Source organism: Falco punctatus (genome assembly GCF_963210335.1).
Source record: "Falco punctatus genome assembly, chromosome: 1".
NCBI lineage: Eukaryota > Metazoa > Chordata > Aves > Falconiformes > Falconidae > Falco > Falco punctatus.
The window spans coordinates 127,368,641-127,395,682 of record NC_137580.1 but is presented as its reverse complement, the minus strand read 5'-3'; the positions used below and the strand labels follow the sequence as shown (position 1 = coordinate 127,395,682).

The window sequence follows — 27,042 nt, the reverse complement described above, 5'->3', positions numbered from 1 at the left end:
CCTGGTAGCAGGCGTTGGGTCCTTGCTGCCTGCAGTGAGTGTGCTCAAGGCTCTGAGGATGGTTTGTCTGGGTGTGGGACTGGGAAGTGCACTGGCCTGTTTCTCCTTGTCATCCAGGGTCCCTAAGCAACAACACACAAGTTGTTCTAGGGCCCTGTGTGACCAGTTTGCAGAGATTTAAAGGGAAGGGAGAAAGCTCAAGTATCTTAACCCTTTAGGCTTTCTAGTGGTTCTGCCACTGCATGCAAATTCCATGGGGGGTGAGTGGATGCTGCATGTTCCTCCCTTTCCCATGTCCGAGGCTGTGAATACCCTGCACAGGCAGGCCAAGCTAGAAGTGAGATGGCTTAACTACTGGCTGATGCAAAACAAAAGGGTGCATTGCAGAAAGACTTTCCACTTGGCTGATAAAAGTGTGATGCAGAATAAAAGGTAGGGTGGCTAAGCCTGAGCCCTTATGCAAGGGAGGCTTATGGGCTGCCCCAGCATATCCCCAGAGAGGCAGAGCTATAGGCAAACTTCCCAGATGCTTGTAGACCTGTAACAGCTGGCTGCCACAGCAGATGGCAAAGCCAGCCTGCCAAGGGCCACAGGAGCCCCACAGAAAGAAAGTTTACATCTCCTGCAAGAATGGCAGAGCTGTTGCTGAATACCCAGGGCCCAGCCTATTTTCTCCTAAGGAGCACGCTTTTGCCATTATGCTACCATAACTCCTGTATACCCACTTCCATTTCTGCACCTTCCACTTGTCCCTTGTCCTCTGCTGTACTCATCAGCCCTGCTTTGCTTGTGCACAGCAGTAAATGCAGCAGGCGCCAGTATCGCCGTGTTACGGACTCACAGCCGGAGCCGCACAGATGGGAGCGCCCAGAGCAGGGCGGGGGGCGGGCAGGGAGCACTGACAGCAGAGAAGCCAGCCCCGGTCTTAACACTTTTCAGCCAGCGCTTGCTTCGGCACTGGCACCAGGGCCCCGAGAGCGGCTGCAAAGCGCTCTAAGCGTTTTCGGCGGAGACTTTGCTACTCCTCCGTGCGGTTTCAGCAGCTCTAAGAAACTGTGGATGCAGCAAAGAGGGAGCGCGAGGTCTCCTGGGGGCGAGGACGCCTGTGTGGTGCTGGCTGCGCCGGGGCGGGAGCGGGGAGCGGGAGCGGGGAGCCGCGCTCTCCTCTGCGCTGGAGCCAAGTTAAACCGCAGGACGCGGAGCACGGAGCATACCCCTGTGGGGACAAGCACCCCCTGCTCCTGATGCGCGGCTGCTCCTCGCAGTGCACCACAACACGCGTGGGAGCCCGAGGAAGGCAGCCACACACACCCGCTACCCCGACAGGTGCCCGGGACGCCGGTTCCGCCGCGGCAGGACGTCTGGCAGCGCGCCAGGCGGGCAGCCGCTGCCAGAGGTGCCCGGAGGCCCCCCCCCGCAACCAGTGTACCGGCGCTTTAGTGGGGCAGCGGGCGCGGCGGCTGTGTCAGGGCCCGCCCCGGCCCCGGAACTGCTCCGCGCACGGCTCAGGGAGAGGCACGGCCGGGGCCAGGGAGCCCCGGCGGCTCCGGGCTGGACACCACCCCGCCGCCGCCGCCCCTTTAAGACGCCGCCCCCGACAGAAACGCGCGTCCCCCTTAAGGTATGTGGCCGCTGCGCCGGGCGCTTCATGAATGGAGCCATGTGACCCAAATATCACGTGACGCGTCCGTGAGCGGCGGCGGTGGCGGCTCGCGGCGTCCCGCGGCGTCCCGTGGATCCTGGTCCCTCCCAGCGCGGCCTCCCCGCCCGGCCCGGCCCGGCCCGGCCCCGGCGGCTCCGTGAGGAGGTGAGCGGCACCGCCGGCGGCGGCGGCGGCTGCGGGCGGCGGCGGGCGCGGCCCGGGCGGCGGGCGCGGCCCCGGCCCTGGCACCGGGTGGGGCGTGGCGGCGGGCCGGTGTCCGGGGGCGGGCCGGGGCGGGCGCGGCGGGCCCGGGGATGCTAGCCGGGGCTGGCGCGGGGCGGCAAGGCCGCAGCCGCCGCTGACTCACGGCGGGGGTTCCGGGCCGCGGCCGCTCCGGCGCCGCCCGTCGCGCCGCCCGTCCCTGTCCCCCGCCCCGCCCGATTCCCCCGGGCAACAGGTGCACGGCTCCGCCGGCCCGGGGCCCGGCCCCGCCCGCCGGCGCGTCCCGCCCCTCCCGCCGGCCTCGGTCGCCGCGCGGGCTGGCTGCCCCCGGGCTGGGCCTGCCCCGCCCCTCCCGGCCGCTCCGCCCCGGCTCCGGCGCGGCCCCGGGATCGCTCCCGCAGGGGGCACAGGCGCAGCCGCGGGCGGGTGCGAGGGCCCGGCCGGGCAGGCGGCCGCGCGGGGGTCCGCCGCCCCCGGCCGCCGCGCCCTGCTCCCGCCGCCTGCTGGCCGCCTGCTGCGCGACTTTCGTCCCGACGGGGTGGGGGCCGGGGGCTCGGGAGCCACCAAGGCGTCTCAGCCGTCCCCGCGCGGCGGGACAGCCGCCTTTCCGCCCCCGTCGCCGTTGCCGGCGGGGAGAGGGCTGGCGGCCGAGGAGCCACCCCGCCGCCGGAGCCCCGGTGGGTGCGAGCCGAGGCTGGGGGTCTGCCCGCTGCCACAGCGCCCGCGGAGTGGAGCAGGGTGGGCTCTGCCGTGGAAATGAGCCCTCCAGTGGGGCTGTGGGGCGGGCTGCGGCGCCGGGCTGGCATCGAGCGTCGGAGCGTCGGTGTGCGTGTGCGTCTTGCTGCCCAGAGCTGGGGGTCTTGGTGGCCCGGGGTGTGTGGTTTTGAGCTGCACGGTTGGAGGAAGGGGAGGCTGGAAGGGGGCTCTGAGTGCCAGCTCTGAACAGCCCTAAAAGCAGGTGGGTGGGCAGCTGCCTGGAGCAAGGAATTGCTGTCAGAGTGTCCTGGGTCGGTGCGAGCTCACTAGGGACTCGAGGGGAGATGGGGGCACAGGAGAGGTGCTGTCCTGACTTCGTAGGTAACTGGGGGAGTCACCTGACTCATCGGGATTCCTGGGAGGGCTGTGTGAGCTCATTTGCCAGAAAGCAAATAAGCAGAGTGTGACATCCACAGCGGGAGCATGAGTCCTGGTGCAGTGTGCTCGACTGTTGCCAGCAGACCACCCTCCTCCGCCTGCTGGGTGCTGCGGGGCCTGTTGGGGAGCGCAGTCCATTCCTCTCTCGCCCATTCCTCTCTCGCCCATTCCTCTCTCGCCCATTCCTCTCTCGCCCAGTACGATCTCCGGGCCAGCCAGCGCTGGAATGGGTGACGTCACCGTGTTTACATGGGGCTCGTGGCATGGTTCTGCCATCAGGAATGTGGAGAATGGGGCCCACGTTGAATCATGCACGGTGCTGTCAGCTCCCTTGTGCTGCCTGTGAGCTGAGGAGAGAATTGGCTGCGCTTGTGCTGAGTTCAGGCCTTTTGAGCTCTGGGGAAATATGTTGAGGCTGCATTTTCTTCATTGCAGTCATCGCGTTTGACACTTTTCAGCGTGATCTTTCTTCAGGAAGCTATCGACAGTGAGCAGTCGGCAGTCTGGAGAGTTAGGCCAAGTATGGTCTCTGTCTTGGTGCCAGTTCTCTGGGTGTCCTCTCTGTAAAGCTGCCAAACAGCTCTGTCTCTGATCCTTCAAATGGGACCCAGACAGTAGCCAACTAGTCTCTGGGTTGTTCTTCCGATTCTGCTGACTTATGTGTTGCTGTGTCTCATTTTGATCCCCTCAGGAAGGGGGACGAGGAGAGGTAGGATCACCAGGTGCTTTTGGGGATGGTCCTGTTACAGCTTCGAAGGTTGTTGTGGGAGGCTTCTGCCTGAGGATGTTGGACTCCTCTGGGTAAAAATGCTTGACTTTAAAGTTCAAGAGAAGTTAAATTGCTGTTGTCAGGGTCTGGGGCCAGCCTTTTCTCTTGCCTGCTGATAGCTCTCTCACCCCCGTCTCTCAGCTTTGGCAGAAGTCATGGTGAAAGGCAGGGATGAGTTGGTGCCTTCGCAGGGTCTGGACAGCGTGAGCAGCCCTGCTGGTTCCTGAGCCCACCCCAAGGAGCTCTCTTCCCAGTGCAGTGCCTGATGCAGCACATTTGTTGCCTTGTTTTGTTTCAGCTCTGCTGTAACAAAGGAAGTTGAATGCTTGCCAGGCAGCTGGAAATTCTTTAGTGCCACAAGGCAAACAAATTTCTCTGGTCCCTCTGACCGTACCTGCTCTTGGTTCCCTGCACTCACCACAGAACAGTGGAGAGAGGTGCTGCAGGGCTGATGTCACTGGTGTCCCCAGCTATTCCCTTCCTTCTCCCCTTTTCCCAGGAGCCATGTTGTTTGCCTGATAGGAGCAGAGGAAAGAAATACAACAGTATGGAAGAGTGAAGGCTTGATTTTATGAAGCAGTTGCTTATGTGCTTCACTGCAGCTACCTTCCTTGGATGGCAAAGTGACCCTTTCTATGCAGCCAGCACTGTCAGGTTGTAGCAGGCATCTCATTGGAAGGAGCATTGTCCTCTGGGTATAAATAGCCTGGCTCCTGGCAGGCTGGAGGCTTTGGGGACGTCTCTGCTGGTGTCCTGGGGAATGCTGACCCCGTTCACCTCTAATAGGTGGTGGATGCATTGCGGGGAGCCTGTACCACCGCTGCTAGAAGAGTGTAAATTTGTATTTGCTGAGTTGTGCATCTGATTCTTGGCTGTAACTGTACATCAGTGCCTCTTGTATTTAGCAAAGCAGCAGCAAACTAAATTGTTGACTGGCACTGAAGAGACGAAAGGTACAGAGGTGTTTGTGGACTGTACTTGCATGGGAATGCTTGCCTTGCTAAGGAGCTGTGTGGTTCCTGGCTGTTCAAGGTGCAGCAGTGTCTGTTGGGCAGTATCTGAGCAGATTAATTCACTGGGCAGTGTAGCAGCACTCTGAACTAAAGCCTGAGGGGAGGAGGTACACAGGGATGGAAACAGGAGTTTGGGTATGAGTCACTGTAAAACCAGGCCTGGGAATTGCTCTTAACCAGTTCTGAGGTCCTGTCTTCTGTGGCAGTGAGGGTGTCCACTCTCCTCTGGTTCTCTTCTCTGTTTTCTTATGACATACCTTTGCTCTGAAGATAAGGGAGGGAGAAGGTGGTTCTGGGCCCTGGCACTGCCAGGTACCAGGCAGGACTTTGTGACAGAAAAGCCCTACAGCTGGGCTCAGCTTTGTGTGACCGGGAGGGGTGACGGCTGCTGAGGCATCAACCCATTTGTGATGGGATTCCAGCGTGCCCAAATGCTTCCTTGTGCTACAGTATTGGGTTGTTCTGTTCCTTGGGAAAGGTTGGATGCAGAACCTTGACTTGAACCTGGATGTGCTGGCTTTCCGGGGAAGCAGAAAAAGTTTGGAGAGGCGTGAGCGCAGCAGTAGTGTTCTCCCATCCTGCAGGCTGCCCAGTGAGGCATGTTGTGGAGGCAGAGGCTTCACCTGCACTCCTTGCCCAGGGTCGCCTGTTCTTGAGCTGTACTGGTTGCCTAGGATGTGGTAGGACTCTTGTCCTGGGGAGTTTCTGGGCTGTGCTTGGGCACCTGTTGGAAGGGTGTGTCAGAGAGACAGGCTGCCTTGCTCTGCTTGGGAGTGACAAGGATGAGGCTGGGAGCAAGAGGCGCAGAGTGCCAGCATGCTGAGTCAGCATGACTGGCCCGGAGCAGCCATGCTCTGGACCCAGCCTTCTGCCTGCCAGGCTATTTTTGAAAATGTGGCTTCCGTGTATTCTGACTCCTCCTAGTTTTTTTAATTTCCCCCACCCCAAGTAAAAAAACCCAAACAATCCAGCATTGCCACAAAGTGTCTGTGGGAGCAGAGGTGTGGAAGGGCAGCAGTTTCTGTGCAGGGACAGAATCTGCTGCTTGTGAGCCCAGCTCAGCTGGGTGCTTGTGAAGCCTTGTCTGGGGAAGGGGGGGAGTGGGATGTGCAGCAGCACGGGGCGTTGCTGCTGGACTCTGCCACAGGAATGCCGCAGGCTCTGCTGTGTCCTGGGGGGGCTAACCTGACCTTCCTTCCCTTCCAGAACCTGATTGACAAGGCTGTCGTGTTATGACGACCCCCAACAAAGGAAACAAGGCCTTGAAGGTAAAGCAGCAGGTGGAGGAGAGGTGCGGGTGGTGGGTGCAGGCATCCGCTCCAGGTTTCACAAGCGTGTGCTGCCTTCTCTTCCAGGTGAAGCGGGAGCCAGGTGAGAATGGGACCAGCTTGACAGATGAGGAGCTGGTGACCATGTCTGTGCGGGAGCTGAACCAGCATCTACGGGGCCTGTCAAAGGAGGAGATCATCCAGCTGAAGCAGCGTCGGCGCACGTTGAAGAACCGGGGCTACGCAGCCAGCTGCAGAGTCAAGCGTGTTACCCAGAAGGAGGAACTGGAGAAGCAGAAGGCAGAGCTGCAGCAAGAGGTGGAGAAGCTGGCCTCTGAGAATGCCAGCATGAAAATGGAACTCGATGCTCTCCGCTCCAAATATGAGGCTCTCCAGAACTTCGCCAGAACCGTGGCCCGGAGCCCTGTGACCCCGGCACGGGGGCCTCTCACCTCCAGTATGGGGCCCCTCATCCCTGGCAAGGTTGCTACTACTAGTGTCATCACAATAGTGAAATCCAAAACGGACGCCCGGTCTTAGTGAAGCGAGCATTGCCTGAGCTTGTCTGTGCAGGGCAATTAGGCACAAAACCAGCCTGGAATCCCCAAAGCACAAACCCTCCCCACATGGGTCCGGGTTCCTTCTACTTGGCCCAGGACTGGCCTGCTGATCACTCCAGTTTTATCTTGTGTCCAGATTGATATGAGCAGTGGTGATGCGTCCCTTGTCCTGTGCAGACAGAACCTCCCACCCAGCGGTCTGTAGCCCTCGGGCACCCTTGGGACAGACTGTGAGATCTTGGTTTTCTAGCCAAAGAAAGTCTGTGCAGCGTGGTCGATGGCAGGGCAACAGAAGGGCTTGGGAAGGTCCAGAGGGAGGCTTTCTTCTGGGGGCCGGGAACCCTAATTTTTCCGGTCACTTCCAAAGGCTTTATTTCATTACTTTTCAAGGTGGAGCATCTCGGTGCCTGACTGCCAGGTGCCTGAACCTGCTGCTTTTGTCTCATTTGGTGCCCGTAGTTGCAGTTGGGGTATTCTGTGTAATAGGTTTTTATTCCTTTCTAGGTGTGCCTCTGTGCCCTAGCAGTGGGTTTCCTTCAGACGTCCGTTGTGTTAGCTGTGTAAACTAGCGGTGGTGGAAAGGAAGATGCTGTTGTGCCCTGTTGCCTCTTCCCCAGCGATGAGGAAGGAGCCAGGACAGGGCCCTTGCAGGGGCCCAGCACCCCAGGGGAGGGGGGGAAGGTACCGTGTTGACTGCAGGCCGGTTTTGTGCCTAATGTGTTGCACCGAACAAGACCAAAATCACTAGTTGTTCCCGTGTTTTGAGGGTATCAAGTGTCTCTAGTGTGACGGTTTACACAACCAGTTTATGTGGTTAAATAGCCCTTTATTTAAAGAGAGAAACATCATTTTAAGAGTTATTAAATTATCTAAGTTTAAAATTAAAATCGGACAGAAGAGAGAGCGTATTTATAATCAGCTTTTTTATCTGAGAGGGTGAGAATATTTGACCATACGAATGGGGAAATATTCTCGGAGAATTTGCTAGTTAAAAGTTAATAAATAAATAATTTTAAAGTTTCTCATGAACCTCCCGCAAACTGTTTGTGGCTCTGAGGTTAGTTTTTATAAAGAGTTATCAGACTTTATTTATAAAACTTAGAAAAAGACAAAAAAAGAGGCAAGTCCTGTTTGATATCTTTTTGCAATTGTACCAAAAGTGACTTATTCTTGACCTTGCTGGCTGCCGTTGTGTCCCCTTGTGTTGCACTCTCTGTGCTCTCTGAGCTCTTGCGTGGTGCTGTGGTGTGGTGGTGCCAGTGGCTGCCTTTTCCATGTGCTGTCGTTTCATGCTGCTGTCATTTTCCTTAAGCTCGACTGAGAGATTGAGTTGGAATCTCTCCGAATTCTGCAGAAGGATTCTGGCACACAGGCAAAGGTGCTACCATTCCTGAAGGCAAAAACGCATGTCTGGTGCAACAAAGTAGTGATGCCTGCCCAGAAAATGCTTCTCTGCAGGGGCACACTGCAGGAGCAGGGGCAGCTTGGGCCTCTTGCTGAGCAGCTGACTATACCGGGTAACTCAGTTACCTGAATGGGGAAAACGTTGCGCTTTCCTTCCTCCAGCAAATCTGGTAGAGAAGTAACACAAAGGAGAATTGTCCAAGTTTAGGAGGAGGCTGATGGGATTTAACTCTGAAATGGGATTCTGTGGTCAGAACTTGTGTTGCTGTTGCAGCTTATCTGACGAGGGGCAAGCCTGCCTGCCTTCCGGGCAGCATGGGACCAGTGCTAGTCCTTAGTGTCTGCATATTACTGAAAACTAAGCTGTGGCATGGTTACTGTCTTTCCTGGTGCAGCTTCTGTCTATGGATGTTGGAAGAGTGCTTAGATTTACAGCTGTGTGACACAGCTGAGAAGTTATTTGTGGCCAGGCTCCATTTCCACAAACACTTTGGTCCCCCTCTCCCCTACCCAAAGATCTGAGCTGATTACTGAGTTGTTTTAGAGAGCAGGACATGGGGGTGAAGTCCCTGTGATCTGGCTGCTGAAAGTCTCCTGAACAGAGAGGACAGACCAGGATGGCACAGTCTTGTGGGGAAGTGTGGTTTGCCATACCGGGTGGTTTTTTGTGATGTGTTTCTCACATAGTTGAGCTGATACTGCTGTCTTCTGGGCTGAGCTGCAGGTAAACCTGCTGAAGACTGCAGTGTGGCAGGAGAGGAGCAGATAGCTGGTGGGGATTTCTTTTCGCAGGGTGGAGACTGGCTTTGCTCTGAGTGTGAGTTTAAGGAGGAACTGTTTGGGATGCTTTTCCCAGTGAACTTCCTGAACCAGAGGCAGGTTAGAATATTGACTCCAGGCTTCCCCCTCCCAGCCCTGGGCTGTCTCTCCTCTGAGCTGAAGTGTCCGACATGCTGCTTCCCAGCCATTCACTGGGTGGGCTACAACACTGAGCAGCACTTGGCACAGAGCTCTGGACTCTAACCTCTGTCTTCCAGCTGGTGACATGGTGCCTGGAAGAGGTGAGATGCTCCAAAATGCAGAAACCTCTGGTTGGTTGGGGTGTCAGTCCCAGCCCTGTCCTTCCTGGAGCCAGCCTGAGATTGAACCTGGCTAGAACACCATTCTGAGCCCAGCCAGAGGCCCGACCTCAGCAGGGTGAGCAGCCAAGGTTTTGTGCATGGGGCTGGCCAGGAACTGAGCTCTAGAGGCTGAAGGCTGCGGTGTGAGGAGGGCCCCATCAACAGGGCAGGCAATGACAGGCATGGTGAACTTGCTTCCGCTGTACTCTGCAGCCAGGAATGTCCGGGTCCTTCCCTACCTGCTGGGTGGCAGCCGTGCGGTTGCTGCTAAGAGGCCGCGCTGCTTTGGAGACGGTGAGTCAGGAGGATGGAGCACGTGGCAGCACTGACTCCACTAGATGTTAATGATGTTTCTTCTCCCCTGCGCTGTGCTCTGCTCGCTAGCTTGTGGCCTCAGCCTACTCTGAGTGGCCGAGCGTGTTTGACGTGTGGTGTAGGGGGGGCAGGTGCAAAGCCATTGCTGAAGGGCACCTGCGTGGTACACAAACTCCGCGGGTGCCAGGCTGGAGGTCCGCAGGGATGTGGTCCCCAGTCGTGAGTGCTGCTTCCCCACGCTAGCGCGTTGGTTTTGGTTTTGTTCTCAGTGATGTGTTGGACCCCCGAGTGATGTATTTCTGCGGTGTCCAAGGAGAGTCCCGTCCTGCTCCAGGAGCCGGTCCCCTGCCAGCGGCTTCCCGTGCCCGCGAGGTGGCCCCTGCCCCGCGCCACCACGCTGACCCCTCTCTCGTGTATAGTGTTCTGGAGTGTGATAGTTCTTGTTCCCGAGGTGCTCGTCCGTTTGGTTTCCTGCTGTGAAGGGTGTCGTGTTTTCTTTCTCCTTTTCCTGGTGCCCTCACTGTGGTGGCTGGGGGGTCCCGGCCCCAGCCTGCGCCCGGGCCCGGTGTGTCCTGTGGTGAATCGTGTGAAGGTGCCGCGGCCGCTCCCGGGCTGGGCGAGGGCTGGGCGGCCCGGGGGCCCGAGCGGGCGACTGGGTGGAGGGACGCGGCCCGGCCCCTCCGGGCCCCCTGCCCGCCCTCCGCCGCGGCGGGGGAGGCCCGGGCCGCTGGCGGCCACCCCCTGGGCTCGCCCCGGGGGAGGTTTGCTGGCGGCTCAGCCCCGGATCCGGTGGGGCGGCCGGGCCCGGCCCGGGGCTCCGGGGACTGGGCGGTGCGGGCGGGCGGTATTTATTGCTAAGTTATTGCCCGGGGCGGCGGGCCGGGCGGGCGTTATTTATTGCTGTACATAGTGTCCGTCCGCGGCCGCCGCTGTTTTGTACGTGACAATAAACCGCTTTCAAACAGCCGCCGCCTGGCGCTTCCTTGGGGCGCGGTCCGCCGTGGCGCGGGGGGGCGCTGCCGCACGCGGGGCGGTGGCGCCGGAAGTGGCGCACGAGCTCTCTGGCCGGCTAGCGGAAGCGGCGCGGCCCCGGGGCGGCAGGCGGCGGAAGCGGGGTGCTTCTGGGGTGATGGCGGCCGGCGGCAGCCTTAGCCGCTCGGAGCGGAAGGCAGCGGCGCGCGCCGAGATACTTCAGCAGGAGGAGCAGCGTGACCGGCGGAGACAGGTATGGCCTGGCCCGGCCCGGCCCGCCCCGCCCCGCCGCCGCGGGCCGCCGTGACCACCCGTGTGTACCGGGCAGGTGTCCCGCATCTGGAGGAAACCGCCGGCGGAGCGCAGCCCCGAGGATTGCCAGGTGCTGGCCGAGAGCGAGGACATCGTCCGGGAGCTGGAGCGGCGCCGCAAGCGGCGCGAGCGGCTGCGCCGGCGGCAGGAGGAGGTGGGCGGCTGGGGGAACAGCGGGTGCGGGGCCGCCGCTCGTCGCTGCGGGAAGCGGGGAGCAGGCCGCGGGCGGGGAGGGGAGCCCCACGCTCCGGGCGGGGCCCAGGCCACCGGGTTGGCGGCGGCGGGGCCTCGGTGAGACGCTGCTGCAGCATGTTACCGGGAGCGCCTCTGACCTGCGAGGCTGTGGCCTCCCGAGCCTGCTCTGCGCTTGTCCCCGCAGCAGTCGCGCTTCCAGCGGTTGCCAGATGCGCGTGTGTCCCGAACACGTGCGGTTTTCTGTATGTGTGCTGTGTGGGCACGGCACCTGGCAGGATGGGTCTGCACATTCTGCCATCCAGGAAGCTCTCCCTTGATCTTCTATGGGCAGCCCTCACCTTCTTTTATTTAGAAACCACTTCTGATAATGTTTCCACTGCTGTTTCTGGCAAGGCCCATATTAAAACTTCCAGGGATCTTCCTGTGCCTTCCAATTCAGTGACGCATTGTATCTCAGAAACATGTGAACTTTCTCAGTTGTATTTTCTAGGTATGTGATGAGCCAGAGGAGTTAAAGAGAAAGGCTACTGAGCTGGCTGCTGCTGTTCGTAATGCCAAGCACCTTGTCATCTACACAGGAGCTGGGATCAGTACGGTAGGATTCTTTGGGGGTGAGCAGCTGTAGCTTTGGGAGCTCCTTCAGGAGTGTAGCAATGTTTGGACTATTTTTATGATTTCCAAATGACTACATGATGTGTGTTACGAGTCTGGGATGCTGTGTTAACACTGCTGCACTGCAAACTGCAACGAAGACAACTGCTAGTTTGCATCTTGTGGTTGTGCCTGCTGCCCGAGAGATTCTGAGGCTGTGCCACCTCTGTGACTCTCTGAAGAATGTGCTTCTAAAAAAGGATTGCTAGTCTTACTTCATTCCAGTTAAATCCAGTTGGCAGCCAGTTATAGGTGGTGTTGCCCAGGGCTCAGTACTGAGGCCGGTTCTGTTCCGTATCTTTATCAATGATCTGGACAAGTGGATTGAGTGCGCCCTCACTAAGTTTGCAGATGACACCAAGTTGGGGGGGAATGTTGATCTACTTGAGGGCAGGAAGGCTCTGCAGAGGGGTCTGGGCAGGCTGGACCGATGGGCTGAGGCCAGTTGTGTGAGGTTCAACAAGGCTCAGTGCTGGGTCCTGCCTGTGGGTCACAACAGCCCCATGTGATGCTGTGGGCTTGGGGAAGTGTGGCTGCAAAGCTGCGCAACAGGAAACAGGCTGGGGGTGTCAGTCAGCAGTCGACTGAAGATGAGCTGGCAGTGTGCCCAGGTTGCCAAGGAGGCCAACAGCATCCTGGCTTGTATCCTGGCCAGCAGGACCTGGGCAGTGATCAGTCTGCTGTGCTCAGCACTGGTGAGACCACACCTTGAATCCTGTGTTCAGTTTTGGGCCCCTCACTACAAGAAAGACATTGAGGTGCTGGAGCACAGCCAAAGAAGGGCAATGGAGCTGGTAAAGGGTCTGGAGCACAAGTTTTATGAGGAGCGGCTGAGGGAACTGGGAACTGGAGAAGAGGAGGCTAAGGGGAGACCTCTACAGCTACTTGCAAGGAGGTTGTGGCTAAGTGGGCATCAGTCTCTTCCCCCAAGTAACAAGCAATAGGACGGGAGGAAACAGCATCAAGTTGCACCTGGGGACATTTATATTGGATATTAGGAGAAATTTCTTCACTGCAGGGGTTGTCAGGCACTGGAACAGGCTGCCCAGGGAGGTGGTTGGGTCATCATCCCTGGAAGTGTTTAAACGACGTGTAGACGTGGCTTAGTGGTGGGCTTGGCAGTGCTGGGTTAACGGTTGGACTCATTGATCTTAAAGGTCTTTTCCAATCTAAATGATTCTATGATTTTGTTCTGTGATTCAAGTCTCTTCAACTACTTTTGGTGTAAAACCTAAAACCAATTTAGCTAATTAATGTTGTCTGCGTTAATGGACAGGTAGGAGTATCTGGTGGTTATCAGAACTTACAAATGACAGTTTAAGAAATGTTTGGTTTCGGTGGCCTCTGGGAAAGTGGAAATCTGGTTCTGCCTCTCGTCACATGATAAACTTTGTCTGAACTCTGAGGTGGGAACCTTATTTTCCTTTTTCTTCCTGCTAATACGGAGCAGGGTGTATGAGTATCACAAGTATTTTTGCTAAAGAATGCTGAGTGCAAGGTACCAGAAATCAGAGTCTAGGGAAAATAAGGAAAGGTTCAAGAATCGAGTTTTGTGTAGGGAAATAGGAAGTACCAAGGGTCAAGAGTTCTGGAGGGAATCCCTCGTGGTAAAATTTGAGAAAATAAATACTGGAGGTGAAAATGAGAGCTGCAAGGTAGGAGAAGAGGTGCTAGAGAGAGGGGAAAAAAAACATACGAAACAGTTTTCCTGTGATTAGAGAGCTGCTGCATTAGAAAACTTGAAGTGAATGAAAAAGCATGTGTGAACGAGGTGTATCTGGCTCTCCTGAGTGAGACTGGGTTGATGTGTTTGTAGACAAGAGGTATGAACCATCCCATCAGGCATTGGTATTTTTCTGTCCTGGTAACACAGGCAGCTTCAATCCCAGACTACAGAGGCCCTAATGGCATATGGACGTTGCTGCAGAAGGGCAGGAGCATCAGGTAAGGAGACAAATTCTGATCTGTGTAGCAGAGAGCTGATACTGAAAGAGAGACTAACGGCAATTCCACCTTTTCCCCCCCCGCCCTTGCTTCTTGTCAGGGCTACAGATCTGAGTGAGGCAGAGCCCACACTCACTCATATGAGCATTGCCTGCCTACACAAGCACAATCTGGTAAGATATATTTTTTTCCACACATCACTTGTGTTCCTCTAAGTATAATAAATAAAACCCAGCAGGGGAAAAAACCTTTTAGTGATATTGCCTAACCACTCTTCTTAGTTGGGTAGCTACATACCCTTGTGGGGGAAAAACATCTGTGCTCACGTGCAGCTTCATGAGGCTAGCTCCACACCATCACTCTGGTAGTTTCTCCCCTGCTGCCTTTTATTTAATACCTTGTATTTGCTTCCTGGTGAGGCTAGTCTGGGGACTTGGCTGTAAAGTCAGCCAGACCTCATAGAGCTCTGTGTAGCAGGTGGAGTCTTTTCATTTAGTTTTCGTAAAGGTCTGTTTTCCACACTTCCCTTCTGTTGGTTCTGCTCTGATGTACGGGGGTGTTTGGTGTGTATAGGGACATGTGCATCACCTGCATTTGAGTAATAACTTTTGGTCTTCTGTGTGCGTGTTAGCTCAATTTTTTATTATCTTCAAGGTGCAGCATGTGGTGTCTCAAAACTGTGATGGGCTGCATCTGAGGAGTGGGTTACCCCGAGCAGCAATATCTGAGCTTCATGGAAACATGTACATAGAGGTGAGTGGCCAGAACAGGATAAAGTTACTGTCTAGTGGCCTCACAAGAAGATAACAAACTATTTATGTGTTGCTAGCTCCAGAAGAATTAGTACAAGGGCTAGCCTCTGCTTTGTTCCTATCTTCGGGCCATCAGGTTCGCAAGCAAAGTGTTCTGTTCAGCTCTGTAGCTTTTTCTCTACTTGCTAGAGACTTCTGCTTCTGACTGCTCTTCCCCAGACCTCTGAAATCCCTTCTATCACATAGCCAACAGGCTCCCTGTAATTCCACTTGCTAGTCAAGGTTTTCCAAACTTCTCCAACTTACCATCTGGTCCCTGATGATGCCTTCTGCTTCCAGTTTATTGTGTCCCAAAAGTGGTGTTTTTCTTCTGAGAGAAGTGGCTGGCTCCTGGCCTTTCACAGGCTAGATGGTAATGATATAACGGGTTTTTTATTTTTGTCCTGCACCAGGTCTGCACTTCCTGTACACCCAACAGAGAGTACGTGCGAGTATTTGATGTGACAGAGCGCACAGCCCTGCACAGGCATCACACTGGCAGGATGTGCCACAAGTGTGGGGCACAGTTGAGAGATACAATCGTCCACTTTGGGGAGAAGGGGACGTTGAGACAGCCCCTGAACTGGGAAGCAGCAACAGAAGCTGCAAGCAAAGCAGATGTGATTCTTTGTCTGGGTTCCAGCTTAAAGGTAACTTTAGAGACTCGGTGAAGATTGTTAGCAGCATTCCCTCTTGGTGATACACCTTGGTGCTGAGCAGTCTCCTCCCAAACAGACAACTGTAAACTCTGGTGTCAGGATTCGCCCACCATCTGTGATAGTCTCTCTTCCTCCCTCTTTCCCCTCCTGGTAATACATTCCTTTTCCTCTCGCTGATACAGTTCGCAGTTATGCGTGCCTTTGGCTGTACTGACAGTCTCTGTTCTGTGGCAGGTCTTGAAAAAATACCCACGTCTTTGGTGCATGAGCAAGCCACCCACCCGTCGTCCAAAGCTCTATATTGTGAACCTGCAGGTGAGAGCCTTTTGCCCGGGGTTGGAAGGGTTTGGGCTGAACATCTGCTGCTGTGCGGTGAGCCTGGCTGCCTGGGAGCGTGCAGGGGCCCCAGGGCGGCGTCTGGGGTTCCGGCCAGGGGGCTGCTGGCCCGTGTGCAAGATGCCCACAGCAGCGGCACTGGTGTCACCCTGCAGTGGACCCCCAAGGACGACCTGGCTGCCCTGAAGCTGCACGGCCGCTGCGACGACGTCATGCGGCTGCTGATGGCCGAGCTGGGGCTGCAGATCCCGCGCTACGACCGGTGAGCGGCGCGGGGCTCCCTGCCCGGCGGCGGCCGGCCCGGGGGGTGGCCCGGGGCCGCCCGGCAGCTGCCGCCACACTCGCCCCTGTCTCCGCAGGGCGCAGGACCCCATCTTCGCGCTGGCCCAGCCGCTGCGCCCGGGGGAGGAAGGCACGCACTCACGGAAGCCGGTGGCCCCACCGCCGGGCGCCGAGCCGCCGCCGCGGGAGGTGCCGCCGCGGGAGGAGCCGCCGCCGCCCACTCGCCCCGGGGGCTGGCTGGGCCGCGGCTGCGCCAAGGGCGCCCGGCGGAGGAAGAGCCACTGAGGGCGGGCGGGGCCGCGGCCCAAGATGGCGGCGGGGGCGGGCGCGGGGCGGGGCGAGGCGGGCGGCGGCCCCGCTCGCTCGGCTGCGGGCGGGCGGCGCCGCCGGTGACAGCGCGGCCATGCTGCGCAACGGGGCGGCGGGCGGCGGCGGCCCCGCGGCGGGCGGAGCGGCGGTGCCGCGGCCCGTGCGCGTCTGGTGCGACGGCTGGTGAGTGGGCCGGGCGCCGCGGCCGGGCGGGCTGTCGCGGTGGCCGGGGAAATAAACGCTGTTGGCTGCGCTGGTGCTTCCGGCTCGTCTGTGATCGCGGCGGGCCGGGCCGGTGCCCGGGCCCTACCGCCGAGCGCCGTCGGGCAGGGCGCGAGGTCGGGCCAGGCGCCTCGAGGCGGCGGCGGGGAGCGCGGTCCCCGGGGTGGCGGCGGGGCCGGCGGAGAGCGGCGCGGCCCCGGGCCCGCGGGGAAGGTCACCCCCTGCAGCTGCGCGGCCCGGCGGCCCCCTGGGCTGAAGCGGGGCCGTTGTCTTTCTAGCTATGACATGGTGCATTATGGCCACTCGAACCAGCTGCGCCAGGCGCGGGCCATGGGGGATTACCTGATTGTCGGAGTCCACACGGATGGTAAGAGGTTTCCTCAGCTTCTCCCCCCGCACTGCCTGTAGAGCTGCACGGCACCGTGACCCCCGGGAGCGCAGGGACGCCCCGGCACCCCCAGGCTGCCTCCTGCCTCCCCGCCAGGCATGGGGGCTCGGAACGAGAACCGTGTCTTTCCCGCGGCTGCCCCTTCCGCGCTGTCCGGGGCGAGGGTTGAGGCTTTGGAGCTGGCAGCTGTTGCCTCAGGGGCGATCTGTACTCCGAACCGGCTGAAAGTCGGTCTGGTTTTGTGGGTGTGAGCTGCAGAGCTGACACTCTGAAACAGGTTGCAGTGTGGAGAAAACTCGTTTGAAGCCCGTCTGGAAGTTCAGTGCTGGCAACAGACTCGTGCGCATGAAGGTGGATTTTAAATGGGTCGTTGGATGTGTGTTTTCTACCGTGAACCAAGAGTAGCACGAAGCTGCTGTTTACAAGGGGAATTTCCCCTCAGGGGCTGCTGGGAGGCCCAGGTGGTCCCGTTGCCCCCCACCCCACAGGAGGTGTCGGCGCAGGGAGGCACTAGCGCCTTGTGCTTTGGGAGTACATTCCAGGGCCCTTGTTACATGCTTAGGAAATGTAACTGAATTAAATTTTTTTCTGATCTATTTGGGGTTTCCTTTTCTACCACAAACCAATTCCAAGCTGAGAGTAAGCCTGCAGTGAAGTTCACCCACCTGTGAAATGAGTGAGGCTCCTGTAGGTGAGAGTCTTTGTAGCTGCAGTACATGCTTCTAACCGGGTTTTTCTGTTTCTTGCCCAGAGGAGATTGCCAAGCACAAGGGCCCCCCTGTCTTTACACAGGAAGAGAGGTACAAAATGGTGCAAGCCATCAAGTGGGTGGATGAGATTGCTCCAGGAGCTCCCTATGTCACCACACTGGAAACCCTGGACAAATATAACTGTGACTTCTGTGTGCATGGTGGTGAGTGGTATTCTGAGGTGATAGTTGTATTAACACAGCCCCCCTGGGGCTTGTGTGCTCTTCATTTCCCTGCTGCAAACCAAGGAGCGTTCTGGCTAGGGTTAGCCGTCAGGGCTACTTGGTGTGCACAGAGATCTGTCTTGCCAAACGCCTACACTGGGCAGTACGGCTACTTCTGCTCTTGTATTCTGGAGAAATGCTTCTGTGTGCTAGGCACCCTAATAGCATCCAGATCCCTCAGTTTTAACTATCCCTTTCGCTTACAAAGGTGAAATGCATTGTCTGATGGTTATCCTGAGGCTGCCTTTAGCACTAGCAGGAATTGTGCATAGGGGAAAGTCATTACAAAACTTAAATGTGAAAATGCTGTTAAAAAGGTAAGTGTGCAGAAATACAATCATGTTTATATCTGCTTATCCTGGGATGAGATCAGATCTGAAAAGCTTCTCTCTCTTTATCCAGCTGATAAGCTGTTTGAGGGCTTAGCTGACTGTGTGGTCAGAGACCTAGTTCTTATTATGAACACATTTCAGTTTACAGTCACGGAAGAGCACCAGTGTTCTGAGGAAACATTCTTGCTTTTGTACTCTGTCCCTTTCTGGGACTGCTGCTTGTGTTCGTGCAGCCTCAGCCCCTCCTCCCTAGCCCTCTGAAGGTATTTTATTAGTTTAATCAGTAGTCTTTGCACCCATTTCACGTATCCTTCCTCATCTGATCCCAGCCACCTGTTATCGATACGCCAAGTATTTCATTAAATGTAAATAAATTGTTAATCTTCTGTAAGATAGATAGGCTTTTTCACGTGGATGGGGTAATTATCAAATTCCTTGGTAACTGCCTGCTCTGAATGTGTTTGAGGTATGTGACCCCTTACCAGACTTGGTGAGAGATTATGGCAACAGAGAAGAGCTCGTGGCCTTTACTCCAGTTGCCCTGCATTTATCCCCTCTGCCAAATCATTCAGTGCTTCTCCCTGAATAATGCCCTTGCGTGCTGTAGTTTTGCCAGGCTGTGTTAGTGCAAAAGACAAGTTTTGAAATAGCTAAGCTTAACCGGGAAGGTGACAGGCAGCACGCCTGCTGTTTCTGGCTCTCTCCTGGTGCACAGAGCCATGCTTGCAGGATGTTTTCTGTCCCTGTGCCCTGCGATGAGGGTATGGGGTTTTAGAAGAACTCCACTGCTTCCCTGAGCATGCCACCCGGCTATGAGAGAGGGTGAGCTTGTGAGCTGCCACCTGCGCTGTAAACTGGGTCTTCTGGCAAACAAAAGCCAGCTTAGGTTTTCACTTGCAAAGATTTCATGCTATCACTAAAAGTATGTGAGAGGTGGTGTTAATAGAGTGAGCTGGGAACTGTGCCAAAGATGAACAGGAATTAACTCTGTAGAAGGGTGCTTGGTGTCACTGCAGAAGTGCCATCACTGAGGGGAAGAACTGGCTGTTGGAGGACTGTTTAATTGGCTGAAAAAGTTGTAACAACGTAAACCAAGAGCTAAAACCAGTTCTAGAGAAGTTAAGGTGCTTTTTAACACCAAGGCTGATGGTAGCTGTTAACTGTCATTCAGACAATAATTCATTCGTGCCTGCTGCTGGATTCGCTACAAGGGCAACTGGCTCAGATTTTCGGGACTGTCTAAAAAGTGGACCAGATGGCTAATAGTGTTTAGCATCCAGGAATGTGCCTGTCTCCACAGACAGGGTAGTCTTGCAAACCCCTGGTGTTTCCATGGGTTGTGGGATGTATCCCAGGGATTTGGATTGCAGGAGTTCTCATCTGGTTTATGTGCCAGACATGTTCAGCTGCTGCTGTCGTTCTAAAACGGCTTTCATGCAGGAAGGCTTGGAGTGCAGTTCTGAGGCTTTTCTCTCTCTGTAGATGACATCACCTTAACGATAGATGGCAAGGATACCTATGAGGAAGTGAAGACAGCAGGGCGATACAGGTAACAGTTTACCTTCTTATCCTGTTTTGGACAGAGCTTCTGGGAGTTTGTGCCCTGAAGGGAAGCTAGGTGAAACACAGCTATATTCAGGTCACACTTCTAATTTTGCTGTAATGTGTGTCAGAACTTCAGTTGCTCCCACTGTTTTGGCTTTGGGAAGTGTTGCAGACCAGCAGCTGACTGGCAGGGCCTTCCTGCTCCTGGCAGATGCTGGCTCTGGTCTTGAAGCCTCCCTGGGAGTTAGCTCTGTTGGGAAGTCTGTGCAAGGTAAGTTTTCCTCACATGAGCAGTTGCTAAGGCATGAAGAAGATGCAGAAGCTCTGCAAATGAAAGCTGTACTTTATATCAAGAGCAGGTAGAAGGAGGACTTTCTCAGGACTGCCCCTGGTTTGGATTTATCAGGTGTTGCAGGTGTTCCTGTGGTAATGGTGGGAAGAGGCACATGCTTCTGTGGCTTCTGCTTTATCCTTTGCTTGTCTCCCTGCAGGGAATGCAAACGCACCCAAGGTGTGTCCACTACCGACCTCGTTGGCCGCATGCTGCTCATGACTAAGGCTCACCACAGCAACATAGTGAGTCAGAGGCTTTGGGTGGGAGTTTGAAGTCCAGGGCATATGCCAGCTCTTCCCTTTTGCTGTCCCAAATGGCAGTAGAGCTCCTGGGTCTGGCTCCTGGGTGCACAGAGAAGTGACAAGCTGATTACAGGCAGTGGCAGCAAAACAACCTGCTTATGTTTGCTTAAGCCTGTGTGAGATTGCAGTGTGATCTCAGCCCATGCTGCTTCGGAAAGGTGTGGAGGGATAAAAGCTTTGATCCCTTGTGACTGGCGTGGGCTTCAGGAACATTATGGGTACTACAGGCGAGCCTATGGCTTCTCCCAGGGTGAAACTATGTAGTGCAGCCACGTTGATCTGTTGGCCCTGTGCTGCCAGAATTGGAAAGTCCTCTTCCTTCCCACTGAGCTGCATGCTTCTGCCTTCTGCTGTCTCTAGTCTTACCAGACCTTTCTTGAATCTCCTCAGCTCGCTACCTGGTAGATAGCTAACCTAACTAAAGGAAAATAAAATAAGTAGTTTGATGTTGGTTAATGAGTTGAATTGGCTTGATAAACAAGCAACCTAGTGGACGGAGTCACCTAGATAACAGCTGGGATGAGACAAGGGGCCCACAAGAGAATTCAGGAGTTGAGGGATATCTTTTAATGTGCTGAGCTGTTATACCAGCTTAGCTGTAATATCTAAGTTCACGTCAAGGTCTGGCACAGTGCTACTAGTTGTCTGCAGAGATCTGAGCCTGGCTCTAGTGGAGTGTCTTTGGAAGAAGGAGGGATGCTGTCCAGGCAGGGGTTACGTAGTTGAGAGAGGATGTAGGTATGCAAGAACCACAGCTGCTGTGCGTTGCCAGACTGGGATCAGATAAGGGCACGTTTCATCTGACTCATGCTGGGACATGACTGGTTTAGATATTAACTGGTTTGTCAGCATTCAGTGCCAGGGATCAATGGTGTGCAGTCTGAGCCTGGGCTTCCTAGCACTTCTGCCATATGCAAGCATGTTCTTGGTTGGATGAGCTTAAACATTTTGACTCTTTATCTCCCTTCAGGATGAGGACCTAGACTATCGGAAGCACACTGACAACTTTGGGAAGGTAATGTGAGTTCTGGTTGTGGACGTCTGGTTGTTGTCCTGTCTGAGAAGGATTCCCAATGTGTTTTCTGGCCTGTGTTGCAGGCTTGGTTTTTTTCCCCTCACATTTAGTAGTAACGTCAGTAAATGTCTGCTGCCCCTGTGAAGTAGCTGCCTTAGTCAGTCAATAGACAGGTGTGGCCACACAGGGCCAGCGAGTGAACTGTCCTTCAGCGGCACCACAGGGCTGCTGCACCCACTGAGACTTTGCTGTTTTTCTAGCTTGCTCATAAATTCTTTATTGCTGCTTTCTTTGGGACCCAAGTGCCCATAGTTCCAGCCTAGGAAGAGCCTCTGTGGATGTTCCTTTTAGTGCTGATGTTTTTAAAGGTGTTGCATTAGGTCTGGGAAGCATTCACATAGCAGGCACGTAGCTAGCATGCTGTACTGCAGATTTCACGTGCTTGATCTTCAAGTAGCAGAGCAGTCCTCCTGGGGTTCTCTGCTGTCGTGTCCAGCTTGTATCTTGGGCTCTCTCTACGGAGCTATCGGCCCCTGGGCAGGGGTTGCTTGTTGTTCGTTTTTTTTTCTCCCTGGCTGTTGCATTGTCCCTCAGTGAGCACCTGGACCTACAGCTTGAGTAAATCTTTTTTTTACTCACAGGGGCTTTGCTCACCAGGCTGAATCATCCTCTCTGTTCCCCACCATGTTGGGTTTTTTGAGCAGGCTTTATGGGGCTTGTTGGTCTGGCGTGGCTGTTTCCAGGTGCTTGGCTTTGGGGAGAGTGTCTGGGCACCAGGTACCCTGCATGACCCCTGCCAGCTGAGCCCCCTTCTGCATGCTGCCGTGTGTATGGCTTGCCCTGGTCGAGTTGCCTTTGTTCTTTCAAGGTTGGTAGAGCAGCTAGTTTTAGGGGAGCAAAGCAGGTGCCGGAGCGGCTGACTCCAAAACTGCCACGTGGTGGGGATAAAGCTCCGTTTTCTGTTTCTCCGGCGCTGGGATCTGGCCCTTGCTGGGGGTGTGGGCGATCCCTTCCCAGCTAGGCACCCGTCAGCCAGGTCAGTGGGTAGCTGCCTGAAGGCTTGAGAAGAGTGTAGGTAGGTTGTGTGTTGTCTCCCTTAGTAAGCCTTGCCTCTCCTGGAACTTCGAGACTGCCCTGTTGCCTTCCTCCTTCCTGAGCTTTCTTCTCAGCATCTCCTTAGCTGGCTGTTGAGGGGACTATTTAGACTCTGTTTGGCAGAACAAAAAGGGGGTTTGTGAGATCACATAGATGTCTGGTGCCAGGAATTTAGAAGGTCCAAGCTGCTAAGAGTTGTGATACTTGGTAGCAAATTAAGGCTAGAAATTGCCTGCAGCAGTGTTCTGTGTGTTGGCTAAACCCCTTCCCAGAGCCTGAAAAGGAAAAGTGTGGCGTGTGTTTTCCTAGGGGCCAAAAGGGCACAGTCCCTGGACTGGTGTCTCACAGTTCCTACAGACATCTCAGAAGATAATCCAGTTTGCATCAGGGAAGGAACCACAGCCAGGGGACACGATCATCTACGTGGCTGGAGCCTTCGACCTGTTCCGTATCCTTGACTCTTGTTTTGTCAGGAAAGTAGTTGTTTAATGTTTTTGTGTTTTGAGGCAGCAGATTAAGATACTTGCCTCTCTCCCCTCACCCCCCCCCCCTTCTTTTTTTCCCTGTATTTCTCTCTGTATGTGAGGGAGGACACAGGAGTTCTTACTGTCAGTTTTTCAGTCACAGGACACTGAGAAAGGAGCTATAGCTCCTCTCTAGAGAGATTTGTGGCTTTGCAGGGTTTCAGGAAGACAGTTGGACATCTCCATGCTCTAGTGATCACACTGTAGTCCCTCTTGAGGACTGGCTGTCGTAGAAGAGTGACTGCACAGGGCAACTGGAGCAGACACTTTGTCCCTGCGACAGTCTTTGAGTCCTTGTGCCAGAACACCCGAAACAAGTAGAAATTCTGGACAGAGGCAAAGTTGTGTCCCTATAAGCTGAAAAGATGTCTGGCTTTGCCCTGAACCTCCAGAAAGTGGAGCCCAAGAAGGAAGAAAGGCCATAGGCAGAGAGTAACACAAAAATAAAGTCCTTGGGATTCCTGTCTCCCACTGTCATTTTTCAGTGCATCTGTCTGTGTCTTCTTTTCCCTCTTTTCTGTGTTAGCTTCAGTTCCTTAAATAGGTCTACAGATATTGGGCATGTAGATTTCCTGGAGAAGGTTCACCAGCTGGCAGAGAAACCCTACATCATTGCTGGGCTGCATTTTGATCAGGTCTGTATATAACATGGTCCAAAGACAGCAGCTTGGCCCCTGTTCTCTCTGAAACAAGCAAGCTGTGCTTGTCAAAACAGGGTTTTCATGTTGGGAGAAGGGCATTGCTTTGTGTCTCTTCTGATTGTGCCTGGTGCTTTGCTTTAGGAAGTAAATCGCTACAAAGGGAAGAACTATCCCATCATGAACATCCATGAGAGAACACTCAGTGTCTTGGCCTGTAGGGTAAGAGTCTGTCGGGTAGGTGCCTCTGTGCTGTTCCAGAAATTGCCCGGAGCTGCGTGGCGTTCACCTGAAGCCAACAATTTTGCATGAGTTCTTTGGCATGCACTGAGAAGGCAAAGACAAGGGTGATCGTTTTGGCTACCAGAGGTGCTGGCGTGCTCTTGGGAAGGATTGCTAGGCTCCTCTCATCCTGGCTGACCTGAGCTGTTGAACTTTTCCATCTCCGTTCCACTGGCACTGAAGAGGCAGGATGCCTTGCAGAGCACTGCTCTATTTGTGCAAAGACAGATATGTTGTAGAAAACTCTCTGCTCCCTGCAGCAGGGGAGAAAATACCTGGGAATGAAATGCGGGGAGGCCCAGGAATGTGTGCCCTGAGAAACTAACTTTTGGGTTTGCTTGTAGATGCACTACCAGAAAGCTTATACTTTAGTGGAGCAAAAAAATGCTGTGTGACAAGCAGTGACTACTAAACCCACTTTCCTGTTCCCTTATTTGAGTTCTGAACTCTATAATCAGCTGACCTGCTCAGGTCTGTTTGGGAAGCAGGCTGGCCTCTGTTTTGGGGTTGTGTTTTTGTAGGTTTTGGGGGTTTTAAATCTGGACTCTACCTGGTTTCTTTTCTAGTATGTCTCGGAAGTGGTGATTGGAGCCCCATACGCTGTCACTGCTGATCTGCTGGATCACTTCAGGGTGAGAGTCTTGGCATATAGACGGACATGAAGGTGTTGCTGTGTGATGTGCTTAGGGAGCTAAAGTGGTGCAGGAAAACACAGGGATGTAGAAGAGAGATGGTCCTGCTCAGCTGGATTACAGGGAGTTCCAGATGCCCTGCCAAGCCTGGTACAGGAGAGGTGGCTTTGCTTGTCTCCAGGCTGTGCAGCAGTGAGGGCAACACAGGGAAAGTTCCTGTCATCTTTTTGGATCCTGTCAGTGACTTTATGTCCTTCTCCAGGTAACACTTGTATGTCACGGGATGACTGAGGTGGTGCCAGACAAGGACGGTTCTGATCCATACGAGGTAAGCTACTAGCTGATGTTGTCTGTGCTTCTTTGTCAGTATTTCATAGATACAGCATGCCTGGCTTTGTGTTCCTGAGCTGAGAATTTGTATTGCAGAGGATGCTACCCAAGCAAGTCCTTGGCAGGTGATGCTGGTTTTCATCCACTCCTGCCTGAGGGCAGCTACTTGGAGCAAAGCTCCATGCAGTCATTCACTACAGCTCTGTTTTTAGTCACTGTTTTATTTTGCCTGTTTCTGATGCTTTTATGTCAGAGTGAGAAGCCCTGTAATCTTTGCTCTATGCCAGTCCTGGGCAGCTCCCATATACATTAAGCTTTGCTTTCAGTAATTATTTATTCTGCCTCCTAGGAGATCATTTTGTATTGTGCCTGGCCAGGTGCCCACAGGGACCTGCCGTGACTTCTGCTCAGCTTTCACTACTGAGCTGTAGACCCAGAGGTCCTGCGTGTCTTTCACAGCTGAGTTTGCTGTGTTTGTTCACAGGAACCGAAGAGACGTAGCATCTTCCAGCTGGTGGACAGTGGCAGCAACCTCACCACAGATTTGATTGTGCAAAGAATCATCAAGAACAGGTTGGCTTTCTTCGTCATCTTCCACTTCTGTCGCATACTGTTCCATCCAGCTTGTCGGAGGACTAATTAATAGGACAGGAAGAGAAGGGGTTATCTAAAGGCACAGACTCAGTTAACTGGTCCTTCATCTTCCATAGTTTGGGCAGGTTACTTAGATGTGGATGTACTGGACTCTACAGGAAAAGGAACAGTTAAACTCTCTGTCAGAATGTGCTTTGGAGCACGTTTTATTATTTTTCCTTCTCTATTATTGATAACATTTCCTTGATGTATTCTTGGGGAAAGAAGCATGTTGCTTCTTTCAGAGCTTTGCTCTTTTAGGCCTGAGCCCTTCACCTGCAGTGACCTTGGCTCAGGTCAGCGATAAACTGGATTTTGCTATTATGGCACTAAGTGGTCTGTCCCAGGACAGACCAAGCTCAGAACACCAGCATCTTCCACAGGGGGAGAAACAGGTGTCTGACCAGTGTGGGAGCCTGGGACTTCAGAGTGACGGTAACAGCCGTGGGAAGCTCTGGGTACTGACTCTTGAAGAGGAGTCCAGGGGTTACTGGTGAGGTTTCTGAAGTACTCTTAGGACAAAGCAGCGTAGGAGGAACCAGTGCTCCCATGCTCCGGGTGCTTTTAGTCTACTAGAGATGGATGGATGAGAATCATGTGGCATTTTGTGATTGATGCAGGCTGGAATTTGAAGCTAGGAACCAGAAGAAGGAAGCAAAAGAGCTGGCTGTGCTGGAGGCCATGAAAAGAGTGGAAGACGAGAAGCACTAGGCCAGCAGAGAGTGGACACATGGGTCACAGAGTGCTGCAGCCTCACCCTTTTGAGAAGCAGACAGCTCTTTGAGGGGGGACCCCCAAATGGGGACACTGCTGCTGGCATGCAGGATGTGCTGTCCTACCCTTTTCTGTCCTAGCTCCTCCTGCACTAATTATGCAGCTATAATGAGTTGGGATCCTGCTGCCTAGTTTTTCCTCAGTTAATCAGCCCCCATCCCCTTTCCCAGGAGAAGAGTTGGCAAAAGAAAAAAAAAAAGCAGTTTTAATTATAACTAATGTTTTAACATGTTGATGTGCTTTTACCTTCTGCCATTTCTGGCTTTTAGTAGGAGGGAAACAGAGCAGCTGCCCAGGCCCTCTGCCCCTCCACCTTTGGCTGTCCTGACCAGTCTGCATTCCAGGGTGGCCCTTTGGGCAGTGGTGTGGGGTGGCTGGACAGGCTGGGAAGACTGTCCTCGGCCTTCCCAGGGAAAGGACATGGCACCTGAAGTTCCTCCTGTGAGTTTTCGGTTAGGGACACCAGGCCATCGGTGTGCTGGCTGCTGCAGGTCCTGACGGGTCCTGTGCTTGGGGGTTCGCTGTGCCGCCTCTCCCAGCTGCTGCCTCTGCACAGATACCAGACCCAAAGCTACTTTGGGTTTAGCTGGATAAAGCCTCTCTCCGCTGTCACTGGGGCCAGCAAATTGTTTGCTGCCCCAGTAACAAGCAGCAGCATGGCACCTGGCAGCACAGGGACCCTCGATTTTGTGCTTTCCCTGGTGGGTTGAGGCATTTCTCTGCACAAGAGGAGTGGGAACTCCGTGGGCTTTTGCCAAAGGCTGTTCCTGTTGCGAGGCAGTAGTGCCAGGTGTTGCATGTAGGCCTTGCTCGGAGCTCTGCTTGCTGCTGCTGCCAGAGCCCAGCTTGTGCCTGATGGTTACCCAAGGGAGGGACCTTGTCAGCTGAAGTCTCATGGCGGCTCATGAGGGCTGACATGCAGCACACATGCCCCTGTGGGAAGGTGCGGGGCCTGAAGAAATGGGTGCTGGGCTGAGCCCCTTTCTGCCTCTTACATTCCAGGGTGCTGTGGCGGGTGTCCTGGGCCACTCCCTGCGCCATGTTGTACAGTCTTTCCGTGCCGGTTCTGTTGTCCTCTCTGTTGTAAACTTATGTTGCCGATCACTAATAAAATGTTGAAGAGT

The 27,042-nt window shown here is 54.8% G+C and overlaps 2 protein-coding genes across 19 annotated transcripts; both read left to right on the top strand.

Moving 5' to 3' along the window:
- Positions 1-110: 110 nt before the first annotated feature.
- Positions 111-10,631, top strand: MAFG (MAF bZIP transcription factor G). 12 transcript variants are annotated; one of them, XM_080373904.1, is made up of 4 exons: positions 111-1,621; positions 5,987-6,048; positions 6,136-6,531; positions 9,050-10,631. In XM_080373904.1, the coding sequence occupies exons 2-4, from the start codon at positions 6,013-6,015 to the stop codon at positions 9,179-9,181; spliced, it is 564 nt and encodes a 187-aa protein (XP_080230030.1). In that variant the 5' UTR covers positions 111-1,621; positions 5,987-6,012; the 3' UTR covers positions 9,182-10,631. The 12 variants fall into 12 exon arrangements, with proteins under 12 accessions (XP_080230030.1, XP_080230020.1, XP_080230023.1 ...); XM_080373894.1 differs by lacking the exon at positions 111-1,621 and adding an exon at positions 1,646-1,807; XM_080373897.1 differs by lacking the exon at positions 111-1,621 and adding an exon at positions 1,649-1,807 and having other exon boundaries at positions 9,718-10,631.
- On the top strand, positions 10,541-27,042 carry LOC308058283 (ethanolamine-phosphate cytidylyltransferase-like). Of its 7 annotated transcripts, none has more exons than XM_080373835.1 (21): positions 10,541-10,673; positions 10,749-10,886; positions 11,418-11,522; positions 13,452-13,522; positions 13,623-13,695; positions 14,177-14,275; positions 14,727-14,963; positions 15,207-15,287; positions 15,406-15,570; positions 15,668-16,082; positions 17,261-17,422; positions 19,297-19,363; positions 19,851-19,935; positions 20,966-21,010; positions 22,415-22,553; positions 23,182-23,264; positions 23,412-23,489; positions 24,116-24,181; positions 24,444-24,509; positions 24,996-25,084; positions 25,765-27,042. In XM_080373835.1, exons 1-21 carry the CDS (start codon positions 10,578-10,580, stop codon positions 25,853-25,855), a joined length of 2,451 nt encoding a protein of 816 aa, XP_080229961.1. In that variant the 5' UTR covers positions 10,541-10,577; the 3' UTR covers positions 25,856-27,042. The 7 variants fall into 7 exon arrangements, with proteins under 7 accessions (XP_080229961.1, XP_080229960.1, XP_080229962.1 ...); XM_080373834.1 differs by having other exon boundaries at positions 23,412-23,504; XM_080373836.1 differs by lacking the exon at positions 20,966-21,010 and having other exon boundaries at positions 23,412-23,504.